The sequence below is a fragment of the Astyanax mexicanus genome, chromosome 6 (assembly GCF_023375975.1).
Source record: "Astyanax mexicanus isolate ESR-SI-001 chromosome 6, AstMex3_surface, whole genome shotgun sequence".
NCBI lineage: Eukaryota > Metazoa > Chordata > Actinopteri > Characiformes > Acestrorhamphidae > Astyanax > Astyanax mexicanus.
Genome location: NC_064413.1, coordinates 26,812,474 through 26,832,772, shown reverse-complemented (window position 1 = coordinate 26,832,772; position 20,299 = coordinate 26,812,474). Strand labels below are relative to the sequence as shown.

The following is a 20,299-nucleotide window of genomic DNA, read 5'->3' as shown; positions in this document are numbered from 1 at the left end:
CTTTAGTTGACAGTTCTGACTAAATAAAGTGTACTGCTTCTTTAACGCTTCTATTTTCCTTTCATTTTAAGCCATCTACATACAATAGTTTCATGGACACACTGGTAGCACTTGTGTTGCAAGCCTAAATAAATAAAGCCACAAATATTTTTTTTTCACTTTCTTTTCTGGTGAAACTGAGCTCTACGTCTTATTCTATTATACAGTGTCCAGGCAGTCATGCCAGTGATGATGCCAATAGAAAAAAAAAAAAAAACACACACACAAAAGCTAATGTTTCAAACTTGGATTGGATGGCACCTCTTAATAGGAAAAAGGACGCTACACCCCCTTGGCGTATCTTACTTACTTACTCATTCCCAATCTGGTGACCTCACTTTTGGGAAAGAACAAGTATCATCTACCTTTTCCTTTTCTCAAGGAGCCAAGCGGTCATGGCAGCCTAGAGCGGCCCAGTCACGGCAGATGAGTAACGAGAATAAAATATGGAAACATACTGTATACTGTTGGTAACACATTTCCCACACAAATGTGCGCATAAGGAGCCATGTGATTTAATGACGATAAAAGAGGGAACACGTGGAGAACACATAGAGAGAGAGAGAGAGAGAGAGAGAGCTGTCAGCAAGTAGAAAGCTGCCGGTAAGAGAGACCAGGTGGCAGTAGATAGCCCAGGTCAAGTCTGTCACATGGAGCTCTTTCACTGGGATCAACTTTGATCAGGATTTCTCTTTTACTGGCAGATGAAACTGAGACAGCTGTATAAATTTAAGTCTGGGGGATCTCTAGTAGTAAATTTTCTTTTTTTTTTTTTACATTTAATTTTAAACCATATCAAAACTATGTATTTTGCATCGGTCACACTGAATTTTAAAACAACAAAAATAACTTACAGCCGCATACATAAAAGGCATTAAACAGCATACAAAACTGAATGAGGAACAAAATATATGAATAAATAATAAAATACACATTTGAAGCCTTACTGTATATTAGGGGTGTCACGATTTCGATATTTAAATTATGTCATGGTCTCGAGCCTCAAAGTTAAAAAGCTACGCAAAAAAAGCTACGCAATCACATGCGCGCGGTGCGCAAATGGCGCAGCACGCTATGCAAATGGCGCAGCACGCTGTAGCCGACCTTTCTCCAGAGCAGCCCTTGCTCCAGAGAATGTGAACATTCTTATCACCTTAAAGAAAAACTTGAAAATATAAAAATAACAGTTGTTTTGTCTAGTCTGAAATATGTTAATAGTTTTGGTACCTTAAGGAGCATCTTTCTCTCAGATAAAGTTAATAATATATCTTTGTTAAAGAAAAAAACTTGTCATTCTCAGGGACCGAAAAAGTCTTAAAGTCTTATTTTTCATGTTTAACTGTTATAGTAGGATAGAGTTCAGTTTGTTAAGGCTCTAACTGTTCTATTATTTTGTACATGACTGTTCCTGTATTTTTTTTATTATTTATTTTGTTATGTTGCACATTGCTGTTTTAATAGTGCACACTGTTGTTACCAAAAAAGCCACTAGATGGCATTACATATATATCTTAATTAAATTATTTCAATTTGACCATTAGTGCCTAATGTAGTGTATTACAGATCTCTTGTATCACTTTGCATCACTTATATCAAGCCCACCTTTTGAAATAAGATATTGAAAATGTGATGAATCAAACCAATGACTGACCATAGACTAATCTTAAACTGGCTTAGGCCTCTCTGCTGTAAAAAAAGAAAATCGAATCGTGACTCTGAAATCTGAAATAAAATCGAATCGAGGATTTAGAGAATCGTGACACCCCTACTGTATACACTGCATTGCTTTTGGTGATGTAAAGCTTGAACAGAGCTGCTCAGGCAACGGAAACCCACTCCATGATGCTCTCTACACACTGAGCTTATTTGAGTGACTGACTGTGTAAAAAGTACCTACTACCTACTGACCACATTCTGTTATTGTGAGGACTGGAGTTGTTGCACAAGTGGCATCCTATTACTGTTCCATGCTGGAATTCACTGAGCTCCTGAGAGTGCCAATTCCTTCACTAATATTTATTGAAGCAGTCTGCATGCCTAGGTGCTTGGTTTTATACACCTGTGGCCATCAAAGAGATTGGAACCTGAGTTCAAAGATTTGGATGGGTGAGCAGATACGTTTGTCATTTGCTCCATCTGATGAACATTTAAACCCCCCAGTTTTAATTACATTTGGCAAAAGCTCATGGATCTGGAAGGCAGGTTTATAATGTGTCTCTAAAAGGTGTCTCTCTTGCCATTGGATGTGAAGGTCATAAAAAAACAAGACCCAAGTCAGATTTATCACTGGTTGTCACTAGGGAGCAAATCCAAGTCTACAGCTTAACTGAGACATCAAAGATTGACTGTTAACATCTGCAAAATCCTGGCCACAATCTCCTCTTGTAAACATGTCTCATCTTCTTCAAAGCTCTTAAATACATTTTGCCATGCTAGAGGGACCATATCAGGCATGGGCATCTGAGTTTATGGCTGTGTGAAGGGAAGCATGTTTACTCAGATTGAGGTGCTTCAAAATGCCATTCCCACAATGGCATTAAAGCCAGTGAGGTGACAGACCTATGTGCTACCAAAATGTCGCCATGTTCCGTTCTCTGTATAAAGTTCCTCAGCACGGACAGACGCAACATGAGATGCAGAGCAGTGCCCATGGAAGTAGGGCACGTCCAGCAGGGCAAAGGTCAGTCAGTTCTATACACACTATAGAGATATGTATCTCAGTAGCAGAGGTGTACAAAACAATGTGCTAAGCTGAAAAGATAAAAATATGATTTTATTGAGCTGCAATTTTCCAGCAGTATTCTACAGTATATGATGTTAGAGGTTTGTAATTTTGTTATGTTTGTGATGATAAAGCTATAATTTTGAACAACAATAAATAAAAAGTCCATATTGTAATAATAGTGGTATGCTATCTTGAAAGCTGTCTATTTTGTATTTGTTTTGCTATATTTTTTTTTTTTTACTTTTTAATTAAAATACAATTTTTGCACTTTAATACTGCAAAATATTTGTTAGATTTGTTATACAATATTTTAACATTTATTTTATATGTTATTGCAGTAGTATGCACATTTTTTTTAACAATTTATTGTCTCAGTGGATAAAATCACTGCTTTTAAATAGGCTGCAACTAATGATTATTTTGGTAGTCGACTAATCTGACGATCTTTTTTTTTTCCAATTAGTCGATTAGTCAATGATTATTTCTGCCATGTCAACCATCTCTAAAAACAACAGAAAAACAGCTAAACATGAGATTTAAAAGGCATTTAAATGTCCACATGTTCTTTAAACGTGGAGAGTACTGATATTTAGTAAATAAATATGTAATATGTTGTGTTTAAGCATTTTTGGAGACACAGATCAAGTTTCCTCTGTCCCCAGCACTTTGTGTAATGCAGTACTGTTACAAATTAACGATTAGTCGACAATTAAATTTATAGTCGACAAATTTAAATAATCGACATTAAATACAATTAATATACTGGCTCATTCACAAACTACTGAGATCATGCCCATACATTGTATAATATAAGTTGATATTTAAATTATTGTGGCCCATGTGATGCTGTTTGGAGAAACCACTTTTGATTCCATTTTGTTGCAGTATTATTTTCCTGAAATAATTTATAATTTGTCAAATCGCCAAGAATATGTTTGCTCCAAAAATACCCTGAAATATTATGATATTATTGTCAGGCCTTCATATCGCCCACCTCTATATGAGACTAGAATGACTGAAATTACAGACATAAAAAAGCACACTTAAAAATCTACAGGAAAAAAAAAAAAACATGAAAAAACGTGGCAAACAGAAGAAGGTAGAAAAAAACACATTCATTTATATTGTGCATGAACCCACAGTCTGAACGAGCTTTGGCGGCCACTCCCCCTTTTCCCACCAGCTGACATCCTCCACTCCAACTCTGACAGCACTGACTTACCCTCTCTCCCACAGAGCTAGAATAGTCTGAGGCATGCAGTCACACTCGTACAACTGGGCGACCGAAAGCCAGGGCAACACGCTGCCAGAGCGCAGCCATGACTTGACAAATGACAAATATGCATCTCTACATACTACAAAAACAATAACTTTAATCTCTTAGCAATGCTGCACTCGTCTCAAGGAAACGACTGACTTGAAGAATTCTTCATGGAATACCCTGCAGTGATTTTACGCCTTACCTTGCCTCCTGCGCTGCAGCAGCTGCCAGACAGCTAAAAGGGTGACGATGTGCCCCAAAACCACCAGGGTGGGGAACGCAGATCCAGGGGGGCTTGCAGGCATTAAGACTGAGCTAAGCCTGGGACAAGTCGGGCAGCAACAGGTGGGAGGACATGGGCCGAGGTGGGCGGAGGGAGGGGGGGGGGTGGGACTGAACTGGGTGTGTCGCAAAAAATGAGGGGTGGTTCTTTTTGTCTATGTCTTCCAGCTCAAAGCTGGTGGAAAATGAGCGAAAGAAAGACGTTAAACGTCTTGTGCTTTTTTCCTCTTCTAAAGGGAATTGGTGTGTTCCCTTCCTTCGTGAAATTTACACACCCTTTTCAGCCCTTCCCTCTCACTGTTTTCAGTTTTTTTTTTCTTTCTCAAGACGCATGTGCTTGGAACGGCATGTCAGCCACACCAACTTTAACTTCAGTCTGAAGAGATAAGCTGATCTTCAAGATCTGAGAAGATTAAATATGTTGAAACACCCGTTTTTAATTTTCATTCCCTGTTTGGTCCATGCTTTGTTCTTTCTTGTGTTTATGCTTACTTTTGAGACTTTCCCCTGCGGGCACGTAACAGTGTTAGACACTACCTGATGTAAAGTTTTTGTCATTTGACAACATTCAACCTGAAATTAGCGTCTTTTGAATTTGGTGGCCAGCTGGTTCAGGTAGTTAAAAACTAAACATTTGCCAGTTTAAGTTACTGATGATACTTATTGTCCAGTAACAGTAGCCCATTTTATGGCACTTACATATATGGATGATGTTGATAATATAATAATGCAGTTAAGAATATGTACACAATGGGATTGGAATACAAAAAAAAAAAAAAACAATCTATACAATAAGAATACTTTTTTTTTTACCCTTTCAGACCCTGCGTTCATTACAACAATGGACATCACGTATGTTTTTTTAAAATGTTTTGTTGCACATAACAGTAATTAAGGTCTCTTGTCCATAAGAATAAACCAAAAAAATCACCCAATGAAAACGTTTTTCAGCTAATGAAACAGCAGCTTAGCCCCGTCTACTGCACTAGAAAACACAGCAACTCAGACATAAGGGCATGACTGCACTACAGCAGACGAGGCAAAGTAAGAGCTAATTTTTACTCATTTCATGTGGTTTAAAACACGTTTCATAATGCTTATTTTACTGTTTTGGAGTGATTTGTAAAATAAAAAGGACAATATAAAATAATAATGCTAAATAATGAAATGCATATTTTAGTTATTTGGATTTTATTTTTTATTTAGTTTATATTAAAATAATACAGTCCTGTTTTGTGTCCATCACAGAAATAAATACAAATCTTACATTCTTTTATTTTCCCATCACTGGAACATAATTCAGGTCTGAAAGGGTTAAACACAGTCCACATATAAGCTTGTGGATCTATATAGGACAATACACTTTAATCTATGTAGGACATTACACAACCAAAACAACTTGATGTCACCAAACAAACACTGCCCTCCCCTCCCACCCTGAGCTGCCTCAACACCAAACACACACCCAACACACACACACACACACACACACACACACACACTTTACAAGAGACAGGAGGAGATGTAGCCAGAGATTCCTCTATGAGAGGGAGAAACAGGTGGAAGTGTTTTTTATGACGCCCAACAGCAACCAGCATTCAAACCACACACAACTCTCACAACTCTCCACAGCTTCTTAGTTCCCCAGTTTTAAGCTTTAACACGACCGACACCACAACTGTCAGTCACATTTGGTGAACAGTCTTCTGTCTAGATCCTGTCTAGGCAGTGAGTGTTGGATAAAGAAATGTAGACGGGGGAAAAACCTTGAAATATCATACCTAATTCTAGTCCCGCATAGTGTGAAGGGGTTTAAATATGGAATAGAATTTGAGTCTGGCCTGTTGAAGGTCAAAGTGTATGTGCCTTTCCCCTCCTCCCTCCACAACAGAATATCTCTCACTGGGTTTTCCAAACACACACACAAACACGGTGACACGGACACACACGGAATAGGTCGGACAACAGTTCGGCCACACTAACCTACCAGGTATGATCTTCATGGATCAGGCTACGCAGATGGAGAGCAAGACGTGGAGAGCAGGAGCAGGAGAATGAGGGGACAGGGCGGGAAGAGGTTCTAGTTTGTTTGGTCTGCCCCGTTTCTCCCCCTGCGTAATATTGACAGCCTACGCCTGCTGCTTGGATATGTCAGCCTTCTCCTCCCTGGTGGCTTTGCAATTAGGGAGGGGGCGGCAGGGGCTGGGGGCCGTGGGGCCGTAGGGGCGGGCAAGGGGCTGGGCGAGGGTCCAGGGAGCCAATAAGCAGGGTATCAGAGCCGTGCTGTGGATATAAATATCGAGCAAAGTGACGCGCTCATACCAGCAGAGTTAGAAACTGATGGCACGGCCGTGGCGTTCGCACGGCTTTACTGGACGCGAGAGAGATCAGCTAGAGCGCAGATGATGAAAGAGCTATTCTGTGAGATTATGTCACAGATCCAAGGCTTCACTGGGACAATCTGACCTTTACAATTTGCTCTGGCAGCTGCGTACCTGGGAAAAAGCTCAAAGACTCCAAGACACTAAATAGGGCTGGGAGATCTAGGTCTGGAGAGGCATACCTCCATATGCTTAAGGGAAACTTGTTGATGTTATATATGTTATATATATATATAAACTTTTTGATGATATATATAAACCATAATGGTTAAGTGTCAGTATTCTATTTATACTAAAATGCAGCATATTGGACAATTAATCATTGAAGATCTAACTGTGTATTTAATAAACATATTTATTTTAATAATAATAATCACAAGACAAGTGCACGCTTTGTGGTATTCTACAAACTCAGCCACCTGGATTATGCCATTATTTACACAAGACTAAACTTTTTTATTCATCATCCTCCCAAAAACCAAACCATTTACACACAAATAACAAATAATAACTATTTTTGGCTGGATGATATATTGTCCAATAAATAAATTACAATGACCTATATTTTTGTCATTTCATGTCACTTAAATAATTATAGTTAATAATAATAATACAATTACATAACTTTTAAAGAGTAATGAACATTTAATTCTTAAGAATATTCAGAAATTTTAATTTTTAATTTAATTTAATTTAATTTAATTTAATTTAATTTAATTTAATTTAATTTTAATTTCCTAAAAAGAAGCAGAAGAAACCATACATACAATTTTCAGACATTTTAAGTCAACATTTAGGACATTTACATTAGTTGTACTGCATACAAGCCCATGTATTGTACAATAGTATCTTATATAAATAAAATCAAATAAAATAAAAGTGTTTTTAAACAAAGTTGGAATACTGGCTTATTTACATTAATGGGCTTTTCTGATGCTGTGTTCATATACTGTACGAATCATAACAGACCTAAACATTGTTGTTTTTTAATTAATCCGCCATTAATGTAAACCTGTGTATCAAGTATGATATAACAATATGATACTGTTTTAAATCTTGAATAAATTGCACAATTTTGAAAATATTAATATTTACGATATAATGCCTCACCCTAACTCTAAGCATCCATCACATATGGTAATCTTATTTTATTTGTTTGGTATTGTAGAACTATTGGAACACACACACCCTCATATATAAAGGAGGATATCTTTGTAATTCCTTAATATTATTTTATCAAACAAATAAACAGCCTTTGATGTTATTAACTGGAACTGGAAAGTAAATGCATAAGATATGCATAAGAATGCATAAAGTGTGTTTATATTGGTATTGAAAGTTCTAAATATACATGTCAAGTTTAATCTAATACTATGCTTTCTTTATGTATATTCTAATTGCACACAAATCCAGGAAATCTGGACAGTACAGGTTTCCCTATAATAAGAAAAACAGTATCAGAATACCATATAGCTAGTTAACATTCCCAACTCTCTCTCTCTCTCTATGTCTCACATGGCACCATGATGCCTCTGAGACCTCCCATACTGCTCAACTGACCTAAATATAGCATGTTTTACAGGCACTTTAAAACCAGCATGTGGCATGGTAAATAATAGTGTTGAAAGACAGACCAATTAAACAGTCATTTTCACGTTCGTGTTTACTCAGTACTGTACTTAAAGGGGATAACTGCAGCGCTTCATCCATAGTAATCGGCTTAGGTCAGAACTAGTTTGACAATTAGTGGAGAATCTATTAAATAGCTTTGGCATCCCGGGCCTATATTAAGGCCATTCCTCAACAGCCACCCTACAATAATAAAAATAGGCTTCCTGTGGAGAATCCACCTTAAGCATGCGCTGTAACTTGACAAGATGCCAGGTGCTTGCTTAGAGGCACCAGGAACAAACAAACAAATATAAAATAACCATCTCACCATGAGACAGATGAGTACCATAGTCTCCGGTTATATATACATGAGCTATAGAGACACTAACTGATCACCGGCTTTAATTAAGTTAATACAGATTCTCTGTCCAATATTCTTTGCTATTGCTTGTTCTACTACTTCCAAATGTCAAAAGTATGTGTACTTGTAGGATATAATGTCAATAAAAGCCTTTTGACTTGTGTGTCACATCATATAAGGCATTACTACCCACAGTGGACAGTGCAGTGGGTGCTGATGATTGTGACTGGCAGCATCTGGTTAGAACTGTCTAATCGCCGAGTGGTCCAGCGGTCTAAAGCGCTGCCACTATAAGCGGAAGGTCGCAGATTCGAACCCCCGCTCTTGCAGCTTTACAATCAGCTGTCGGCGCTCAGAGGGAGCAAAATTGGCCCTGCTCCCTCCGGGTGGGTAGATGGCGCTCTCCACACATCACTAAAGGTGATGTCCACAGCACAAGGCGTCTGTGAGCTGATGTATCTGAACCGAGTCGCTTCGCTTTTCATCCAAGCGCACTGTGATGCTACTCAGCACTGCATGGAGGAGGCATGTGTTAGTCTTCACCCTCCTGGTGTGTTGGGGCATCACTAGTGATAGGTGAAATACTAATGAGTGGATTAGGATTTGCCTTAGCAAAATTAGGGAGAAAATGGAAAAAAAAAATGAACGAAAAAATTATTTTAAAAAGAATTGTCTAATTAAACAGACAAGCAACTCAAACTGAAAACACGTCCAAATTTAATGGAGGATGCCCCAACCACATTTACTGCAGGTCAGTACATTGTTCCTTAACTTCTACAGAACATTATTCAAAGTCATGGAACACAATAAAGTAAAAAAATTCACTTATTGTGAAAGAAATATTTAGAAGTAAGTCATTTTCGTTAAACACTTACTAATAGAGTAATGGTTTGCAAAGGGACAAATAAGACAAGACAAGAAAAGATAAGACAAAATAATGCTTTACTAGTCCCACAATGGGGAAGTCTGATAAATTAAATTCCTTCTGGTTATATGCATGCTGGAGATAACACATGTTCACCTTCCAGATATTAATAATTTACACTGAAAAATAGTGGAATATCAGCAAGGAATATGTGTAATTTTTCAGTTAGCCAGTTACCAGGAGCCAGGGGTGGGGAACTAAGGGCCAGAATCCAGCACATTCTGCTGATTTCCCTTCTCTAACACATCTATCAAATCCAGCAATTACTGAAATCTCCACCCTGCCCTAGGCCTACAGCTTAAAAAGTCTGTTTCGAAAGGTCAGTGACAGTCCTATTGAAAAATCCTTCCCTTGGAGGATTGGTTTGGAGTCATCCACTTTACAGAAAAACCCTGAATACTGACACACCTACAGAGAAAAACTGCTAATATCCCACCAGATGGTAAAAATCATGTATATCACCCTGATCTTACTCAAATACCAATTCTACATGAATACCTTTAACACAAACTCAAAATGTTCTGGATATCACCCTGATGCCTGTATGCCAGTGGGTCTGAGTATATCAATGTGTGAATAGAGCAGGTCATTTTACAGACAAGTCACAGTGGGTCCACTATGCCTCCTGCATGTGGTACACAGGCACCACCCCTTACCTAAAGCATGTGGAACAATTCCTGCAGAGAGAACGTGACTGATATGGAAAATCTCCAGCTGTATGCTACAGGTGTGAAAGAGCAACTCCGGATAATGTTCAGACGTGATTCTCATGACATTTTCTTGAGTCCACATGTGATCAACAGTAAAACTGGCCAGGTGTTTGGCATATCTGACAGCATACCTGACTGCTGTGCTTAAACAATCCCTTCATATGTAGAGCTACAGTATATTCAACTAACTTCTATATATTGCTAATTTTACAATATGCACATAGTTGTATGAGTAAAAGCTGGTAGAAAACAGTCTCATTTACTCTGTACAGTATCAGAAATGTGTCTTAGAAACTGCACAATACCAAAAACATCTTAGAAGATTTCAGAAACTTACTATTTAAGGCTGCTTTCATTAACTGCAATAACAGCCTTCGCCACAGCGGCACATTCTAGGCTGGCACTGTATTATGCACTATAATTATAACTGCTTTCAACGTCCTTTTTTCCTTCTCTGTGTCAGCTCTTCCTCTTACATGCAGCTCTGAATTAGCAAGTGAAACACACACACACACAGAAACAGAACAACGGTAAAAAAAGAAAGTATGATTTGACTATGACTAACAAACCACACACGCTACATCTGAAAATGAAATATTTCCATGCTCCAGGCTTTCCTCTCTGTTCTAACTTTCTAACTCTTTTAATGTAAAACATAGATTAATGACAATTACCTCCAAACACTATCAAACCTATTTACAGGAGGTTATACACACAGCACAGTGGGTGGTAATGATCGTGACTACTGGTGTCTGGCTAGAATTGTCCATGTGAACAAATCACAAACACATCAAACGCAGGAGATGTGACATGCATCAGTAAAATGTTCTTTAGCTTCTATTAGGCATGGCAAAACCACAGGACATGATACTATTCCTGTCCCATGACTTTTGGCATTTCAGTTCCTGCCACTGGACAGAGTCAAGATCAGTACAAAACCAAGTACAAGGACAATACAACGCCCAATATCCCTCCACAGGACTAAGAGAATGACAGTGACACAGGGTCACCCCGCCACTGGACATATTTACTGCCTGCTTTTAAGAGCTCATTGCTGTAAAATCAAAACAACACAACCTATTGATAGTGTGTGTCTGACAATCTGCAACATCTGAAATGTCAGACTCATATCTTCCTTCCTCAACTCAGGCACGGATGACTCACCCCCAACACCACAATCATGTGGCATCAAAGAAAAGACTGACATTGTGGCCTGTTCAGGCCTTCAATGAGGATCACAAACATTCAGGAATTTATGGCGTAGGCAGACGCTCAAACCAAAAACGGAATATCTGACAAATGACAAGGCACACACTAACTCTCTGTTCATGAGTGGGCAGTCAAATTGCTGCTTTCACTAGCATTACATTTCATTCTCTTGGTTTAGTCTGTTTGTAAATGTACAGTGCACAAATAAACAGGGAGAACACAATATAAGCAATATAGGACTTTCTATAGGACTGTCTAACTAAAATTAAAGAACAAAACAATGCAACTGAACAGAAAGCTGCACACATAATCAAATCTGTAGAAATATTTAAATCCAAAGCAGACATGAAGAAAAAGAGAAGTGTAGAGAGAACTAACTCTTAAAAAAAGATGAGCACAGTGCTGATGCTACAGTAGGGGGCAGCAGACAGTTACCAAGCCTAACACTCCTCTCTTCACTGCAGAGGAGCAGCCATGTGCTTGACTGACTGATGAAAACAATATGTGAAGCATTTGATCTCTCCTCCAAACTATGTTGCAGAATAACTGGAATACTGACTTGCCCAGACATCGGAATGCTGATTTCCCAAGAGTGTTTCAAACTCTGTGAAAATGCTGAGTTGCTTAATTCTTGCAAACCTTTTGTAGGTGTGACAGTAAATCAAAAAAACACACCCAAGGTGCTCTGCTCTGCCAGCTATTACCACTTCCTGTCATCTCAGGAATTTTGCACCACCCATGACCTGTACTGACATGATAGTTTTGAAACAACAAACAAACTGTACTTTACTTTTAAAGTTAATTTAATTTGACCCTAAAATACAAATAATGTTTTAAAGCCTGGCACAACCAAGCCAACGACAGCACAAACACCAGCAGCCAGAACACATTCCAGAAGGTTCTATTGTTGCACAATCTGTGACCCAGACAGCAGGGAGGCAAGCAAAGATAATGTTTTGTGTTTCTAACTCTATCTGTGGTATGCCCAATTGCATAATGGGCAACAGCAGCACGGTACCATCGTGCAGGGCTGACTGAGGAGATGGAAACCAGAGACCTCTGGTCACACACCACAGGACGGAGCCACACACACAGGCTTCCTGCAGTAGGGGCACAGATTCCTGAAAGCACAACACCCCCAGGCACCCCTACACAATGTCACAGCTAATGCATTTTTTAAATGACTGAAGGACTGGATCATTTCGAAAAGGAAAAAAAGAAAAAAACAGAACCTTGCACTGACAATGAGCAAAGTTTTAAAAAGGAGAAAGTCTAACCAATCACATGAAACTCAATATCACAAGCACAAGCACACAGCTTGTCAGGACAGCTATCTATCCACTGATGTTTTGGGTGTGGATGTGGTGTGGATCAAAGCCAGGGGATAATTTCATGAAATGCTGTGTGAATGTTTGGGATAGACACTCCAAACCAGACAAACAGGACGATTGTGAAAGTCACCAGATAGAGAGAGAGAGATATTCTAGGGTGAACTGATTATAAAGAGCAAAAACCAAGACCAAGGTTGTCATTTTCATGCAGAATGCTTAGACTAGAATGCTCAGAATGCTACACGTCTCTCCCTACAGCCTGCAACTTTAGAATGAGTGCATGTGCAAAATTCCTACTGTGAAATGATTTTTTTGGTACATCATCAGAACAGGTTCAGCAAGTTGCAATAAAACCTTTAGTTTACCTTTAGATTAAACTCATTAAATAGTAAAGGCCAGTTGTTTGCATGAACTGTTGCATTAACTTTAAACATATCATGTCCACAATGTGGCAAAAAAGTGGCACCACTCAAAAGTGGCACCACTCATGCCAACTGTACACCAGTAAGTTACACTGACCCTCCCACATTACAAACACGTGCAGAAACCATATCACCTACAGAACTGTCAAGACAGAAGTAGAAGAGCAGGGTAGAGAGAGACTCAAAACGGGGACCCTACCTTCAATAAAGTTCGGGAAGGTTTTGGCCTCTGGTTCATCCAGCGAATGGTCCCAGATGAGCTCCTGGATGGGAGAACCCTGCAGGATGACGCGCTCTTGAGCCAGCTCCTCCAGGACATCGTAGTCCAGTTCCTCTCCTGTTACAGGCACAGGGGGCTGCACAGGTGGGCTTCCGTCTGCACCCGGAGAGGCGATCTGCTGCACCTCAATCACTTCCTCTACGACCACTATCTTTCTCCTCATGGCAGCTTCGTCCCTAGGCAATGCTTGTGTGTCACAGATGATCTCCTCAGTGGGGAGTGGGCCAGTGTGAACAGTGTGCAGTTCAGTGGCCTCGCTCTCGGAGAGCTCTTTCTGCTTCTCTCCTCCGTGCTGTGTGTCAGGAGCGGCTGAATATTGTGCAACACTGGGAGGATCCCCCTGCTCAGGGTGGGGGCCGGCCTGGGCTGAGGCTGCCGCTGACGCTCGGCCTGTGGGTGCTTCCCTCGCGCTCTCTGAGGAGGATGTTTTTCCTTTCAGAACCTCCCGTTTTATTTTTTCAGCCGAGGGCTGAGCAGACTCCACCTCCCCTTTGTATGCAGGGGCCTCTACAGTCTCTACAGCTGCTGCCTCACTGCCGTCCTTAGTACACATTCTTTCAGGAGCCATTTTTGTTGAGCTATTTGTTACTGGTGTTTCAGGACCCTGTGAGGGAGGATCCTTATTGGGAACCTGGGCTGTCATCACCTCAGCTGTTTTGATTTCAGCTGCTGGTGAAAGATCTTTATTAAGTGCAGCAGTGGTCTTTTTACCCTTTTTTCTTGCCTTCAGAGTCTGCTCAGTTTCTTGTTTTTTGGAAGATTTAGCTTCTGAATCCTCTACAGGTTTTGATGATTGTTGCTTTTCTTGGGTTGAAGTTATCACCTGTTTGGAAATCTCCTTCTCCACTGTTATTATTTGTTTCACGATTTGTATTTCTTTGTGGATGAAAATTTCTTTTGCCTGTGCATCAGCAACTGTAGCTGCAGCTGGGATTTCAGTAGCTGGGATGGGGTCATGATCAAGCGTTTTAATTTCTGTCTTTACTTTAGTAGTAGATGTTTCTGCAACAGGAATTTCTACGTCTTTTGCAGCATTTAGTGAAGTTTGTTCAGATTTTTCAGATGCTACATCACTGTCTTTTGTCTCCTCAATACTAGAGGTCTTCTTTGCTTTCTTCTTTTTACTCTTCTGAGCATTGCTTGATGTCACAGCCGAGGGTACTGTTGCTACTACTGTAGCAGTTGTTCGTTGGGCAATATTTGCTTCATCCTTATCTGCATCCAAATTGACATCCAGCAGTGCTGTGTCCTTCTCTTTTTGGGCTACAGGAGGCACCGCAGAGCCAGAAGATCTGAGGTGCTGATCTTGATCTTTCACTTCCTTGGTGTTTTCAGTTTTTTCCAGATCTAAACACAGATCCTCTGGTTGAACAGCAGATTCAGAAGTCAGTGACACAGATACTTTTTCTGCCACTTCTGGTATTTCATCCTCGACTGTATGAATATTCTTGGTTATTGATGCTTTTGGCTTTTTCTCCCGTTTCTTTTTGGAGGATGAAGGCACAGATGAATCCTGAGCTTGCTCTTTGCTTGCACTGATTTCTTGTGGTGTTTCTACTGATGCTGCTTCTTCAAGTTTCTCTTCATTAAATTTACTGGAGTGCTCAGAAGGTAACACTGCCACTATGTCTGCTGTTGTGGGAGAGATTTGAGTTGGCAGATCAAGAGTAATAATGACAGTCTTCTGTAAACCTTCTGTGTTTGGTAAATCTTCTGATGGTATCTTCATCTGTGTAGCAGACAAGGAAACCTCTTCTGTCCTTTTGGGTGCTTCATCCTTCATGGGATCAGCCTGCACACTCTTGGCTGCTGCTCCTTTCTGTTTTTTTCCTGCCTTCTTTTTGGTAGAAGCAGGCAGAGAAGCATCTTTAGCTTCCTGTGGGATGATAACAGACACTTCTTCCTCACTGGCCTTGGTCTTTGGCAGACTTTTGATCAACACATTCTCCTCAATTTCACTGCTGTCCTCTGATCTTGTCTTTTCCTGAACATTTTCGGTCACTGGTTCCACTGTTTTTTCCGCGTCCTTTTTGAGTGAAGAAGACAGAGTGGTATCACCAGCTTGTTCTTTGGTGTTGACATCCTCAGACACATTTATTGTTGCTTCAAGTTTTTCTTTATCAGTTTTATTGGTGCACTCATGGGCAATTGCTGCCACTGTTTCTGTGGTTGTGGCAGAGTGTTTGGTCAGCAGATCACCAGTGGAAGCTGTTGCATCACTACTAGTGTAGTTTTCAGTTGTCAGCATCTGTGTGGTGGACATAGAAACCTCTTCTATCACTTTTGGTGCTCCATCCTTCACAGGATCATTGTGCACACTCTTGGTCGCTACTGCCTTCTGTTTTTTTCCTGCCTTCTTTTTGGAAGAAGCAGACAGTGAAACATCCTCTTTCTCCTGAGAGATGATAATGGGCGCTTCTTGATTGAGCATCTTTTTACTAGATTTATCAGAGGTCATTGATACTACAGTGTTTTCTGTTGTGGTAACAACTTGGGCTGGTAGCTCAACAATGACCTTCTCACACCCACTCTCACTGCTGTCCTTAGAACTTGTCTTTTCCTGTGTGACCAACATGGAGATCTTTTCTGTTACTTTAATTGTTTTTTCACTGATTGTATTTTGCTGAACATTCTCAGTCAATGATGATTTCACTGTTTGTTTTACTTCCTTTTTGAGTAAAGAAGACTGAATAGCATTATTAGCTTGTTCCCTTGCGTTGGCATCCTGAGAGTCATGTGCTGACACTTCAAGTTTCTCTTTATCAGTTTTATTAAAGGCAGTTGCTGCCACTGTTTCTGTTGTTGTAGCAGGGAGTTTGGTCAGTAGATCTCCAGTCTTTGATAAACTTTCTTGATCAGACATCAGCGATACAGAAACCTTTTCTGCTACATCAGGAACTTCATCTTCAACTGGATGAACATTCTTGATGATTGCTGCTTTCTGCTTTTTCTCTCGTTTCTTTTTGGAGGATGAAGGCAAAGAGGCATCCTGAGCTTTATCCTTGTTTACACTGGTTTCTTGCTGTTGTTCTACTGATACTTCAAGTTTCTTTTCCTCAGCGTTACTGGAGGAACCAGACGAAATCACTGGCAGATCAACATTGACAGTGACAGTTTTTGGTGCACTATCAATCAAAGCTGTCATGTTAGTACTAGTGTAGTTTTCAGATATCATGTTTTGAGTGGCAGTCATGGAAACCTCACCCAAAATTTCATCCTTAGTTTCCTGAGAGTTATTAACTGATATTTCTTCCTTGAGTGTCATTTTTCTAGATTCGTCAGGGGACATCAATGACACCGATCCTTTCAATTTCTTTTCCACTTCCTTTTTGGATGCAGGAGACTGAGTTGCATCATCTGCTTGTTCCCTTGTGTTGGCATCCTGAGACACTTTTATTGATACTTCAAGCTTCTCTTTATCAGTTTTATTGGAGCATACGGAGGTGGTTGCTGCCACTGTTTCTTTTGTTGCTGCAGGGAGTTGTGTCAGCAGATCATCGGTGGCTGCAGTCTTTGGTAAACTTTTTTGGTCTGTCATCTTCTTTACATTTTCACTATTATCCAGATCCAACTTGGTGGATTTCTGCTTTTTATCCCGTTTCTTTTTGGAAGATGAAAATATGGAGCCATCCTGAACTTGCTCCTTGCTCATACTGGTTTCTTGAGGTTTTTCTTCTGATACTGATTCTCCAAGTTTCTCTTTAGCAGATTTACTGGAGGACTCAGAGGGCATCACTGCCACAACATCTACTGTTGTGGTAGAGATTTGGGCCTGCAGATCAACAGTGACTGCAGTCTTTGGTAACCTTTCATCCAAAGCTATGGCATCATTACTTGTGTAGTTTTCAGTTGTTAGGATCTGTGTAGCAGACAAGGAATCCTCTTCAGTCATTTTGGGTGCTTTGTCCTTCATGGGATCATCCTGCCCACTCTTGGCTGCTGCCTTCTGTTTTTTTCCTGCCTTCTTTTTGGCAGAAGCAGGTAAAGAAGCATCCTTAGTTTCCTGAGAGATGATAACAGACACTTCTTCTGTAACTGTCTTTTTACTAGTTTTGTCAGAGGACACTTGGGTCACCGATGCATCAGGATTTTCCATTTTGAAAGAGACTTGGGCTGGTAGATTCTCACTGGCTGTGGTGTTTGCTAAACATTGGATTGAAATCTCCTCACCACTCTTACTGTAGTCCTCTGATTTTGTCTTTTCCTGGGTAACCACCACAGAGACACTCTCAATCACTGTAGGTACTTCATCACTGACAGCAGGTTCCTGAACAAGCTCAGTTACTGTTGCTTTCACTTTTTTCCCCTGTTTCTTTTTGGAGGAAAGACATTGAGTAGCATCATTAGCTTCCTCTCTTGTACTTAATTCCTGAAGCATTTGTGATTTCTTATCTTTCTTCTTTTCTTTATGAGTTTTATTGGTCGTCACTGCAATTGTGTCACCTGTTGCAACATTAACTGCTGGCTGAGTTGGAGGATCCATACTTATTGTTGCTGATGGCAAACTTTCAATCAAAGACGTCTTGTCACCACTTCTGCAGATCTCTGTCACATTCTTCTCTATGGCCAAAGTAGAGACCTGTTCTGTAACTCCTGTAACTTCTTTGACAGGATGTTCCAGAACATTCTCAGTAACTGATGCCTTTACAATTGTTTCCACTTTCTTTTGGGAGAGAGGTGGTTGGGTGGCATTGTTTGCTTGCTTCTTGTTGGTTTCCTGAAATATGTTTATTGATACTTTATCTTTGAATTTTTCTTTACTCGATTTATTGGGAGGCATGGAAGCCATCACTGGCACAGTTTCTGCTTTTGTGGCAGAAACAGCTGGATGGGCTGGCAGATCCACAGTGACAGGGGCCTTTGGTGAAGTTTTCTTTAAAGCTATCTCATTTCTTGTGCTGTATTCCTCTGATGTCATGGTCTGTGTGACTGACATTTTTTCTGTCACTTTGGTCATTTCATCCTTGACTGAATGATCATGAACATTCTTGGCCTCTGTGGCTTTCATTGTTTTTGCCACTTGTTTTTCAGAGAAAGGAGGCGGAGTGACATGTTGAGCTGGATTGCTAGTGATAGTTTCCCGAGAGATTTGAACGGATATCTCTTCTTTAGGCTTTTTGTGAGACATGGATGCTGCCACTGTTCCTGCTGCTAAGGAAGTAACAGCGGATTTGGGTGCCAGTTCCACTTCAGCCATGGTTTTGGTATACGGTGATTTTTTTATTAAAGCAGCCTCGCTGGTACCTTTGTTGAATTCAGCTTTTGTTGTTTTCCATTTTAAAGACTGGGCACTTGTGCTTTCAGCAGGTAGCAGCTGACTGGAGACTACTGGGGTGGTCTTCCTCTGGTCCACTTCTTTTGCATAGCCTTGCCCACTGCGGCTGTAGGGCTGTACTTGGTCCCTGAATGGTGCATTGGGTTTGATCTGATCTCCAGCAATTGGACGGCCTCTAAACCTAGGTGTTTTATCACTGAATACTTGCTCCTCCTTTGTTGTCATTTCCCTGCGACGGTATTCCTGCCTTTGCAAAAAGGCCTCCTGACTTTCTGCGCCTCCTCGGCCTGGTTTGGGAACATATGAAGTTGGACCCTCAATAGCCTGTACTCGTGTATCCCTCTGGGCAACGGCCAAGGTAGCAGCTGGCTTTCGCACTCTCTGCAGTGGAGTGGGCACAATCTCAGGTGGCAGATGTAAGTAGTCACGCAGGTAAACAATGCCCTCATTAGTAAGGTACCAGTAGAAATGCCTCCAAGTAAAGGTTTCCCTCACAAATCCTCTGGACTTTAGGGAGCCCATTGCTCTAATCACCTGCAAGTTGCCCACCCCTTGGATTTCAGGGTGCTTTGTCTGAGGGCGTTTATCCTTCTTGGCCACCATGACGCCATCCCGGAATAGGCGCTCATAAATGGCCCTCAGGTGGTTAAGGGGCATCACCATTCCAGCAACCATTGTGCTTCCTTAGTCACAGCGCTGGACTAAACAGAAACACCAGAGACCAGTCAGCCAAACAAGAACAAATTACTGAATGACCTCACTCTGCTCACTCGGAAAGGATCCAGTGGCAGAGCCGGCTGCCATGTGCTTTCGATTCAATCAAAAAGAATGTTTGAACAAATCCTTCCCACTGTATATCTTCTGTTCTTCAATGTCCTTAAGTCCTTAGATAATGAGACTCTTCTTCCGTGTTAAGCTTCTCAAAGAAGAAAAAAGTTCCAAAACTTCCAAAAGCAAAAGTCAAAGGAAAATCTGTTCCCTCCTTTGCGCAGCCTTGCTTGGAAGTGAAGGCTGCACTGGCAGAGTAGCAGTGACAGAGCGAGGGGGTGTGTACAACAGAGAGAGAGAGAGAGCACTGTGCTCTACTCAGCCCCTCCTACCTCTCTCATAAGGAAAGGAAGGAACAGTCAGTATGAGACAAAAGTTCCACACAGAAAGACTAGTAACAGTCGTGGTCCACTTCAATGAATGAATGAAAAGTACAGAGACAAGCTCTTGAGAATAAAAAGCCAAATGCAAAAAAAAAAGTAAAGAATTAAATGAAGTAAGCTAGAAACATACCTTAGTCCTTCCTAACCACATGCTGGGCAGAAACTAAGAAGAGACACCCACACTCACTTATTAGAGAGTACTACACACCCCCTGGTGTGTCAGGTTTTCTTACAGCGGGAGAGAGAGTGGGTTGGCCGACGAGGAATTAGGCTAAGAAAAGGGATCCACCCTTCAGGCATACCATATTAGAAAGACACACCGGTCATGCACACCCA

At 40.6% G+C, this 20,299-nt stretch overlaps 1 protein-coding gene across 6 annotated transcripts in view; it reads right to left on the bottom strand.

Annotated features, from left to right (window-relative positions):
- plecb (plectin b) overlaps positions 1 to 20,299 on the bottom strand; it is a 208,070-nt gene that overhangs the window by 66,240 nt on the left and 121,531 nt on the right. For 2 of the 6 annotated variants that reach the window (XM_007257276.4, XM_015607865.3), the window contains exon 1: positions 13,457 to 19,948. The exons of 1 other annotated variant lie outside the window; for it this stretch is intronic. In XM_007257276.4, the coding sequence (XP_007257338.3) occupies positions 13,457 to 19,487 (6,031 nt within the window). In that variant the 5' untranslated portion in view covers positions 19,488 to 19,948. Of the gene's footprint in view, positions 1 to 13,456; positions 19,950 to 20,299 lie in introns of those variants that run through there. 3 more of the 6 variants (XM_015607864.3, XM_007257277.4, XM_022673777.2) reach the window with 3 other exon arrangements.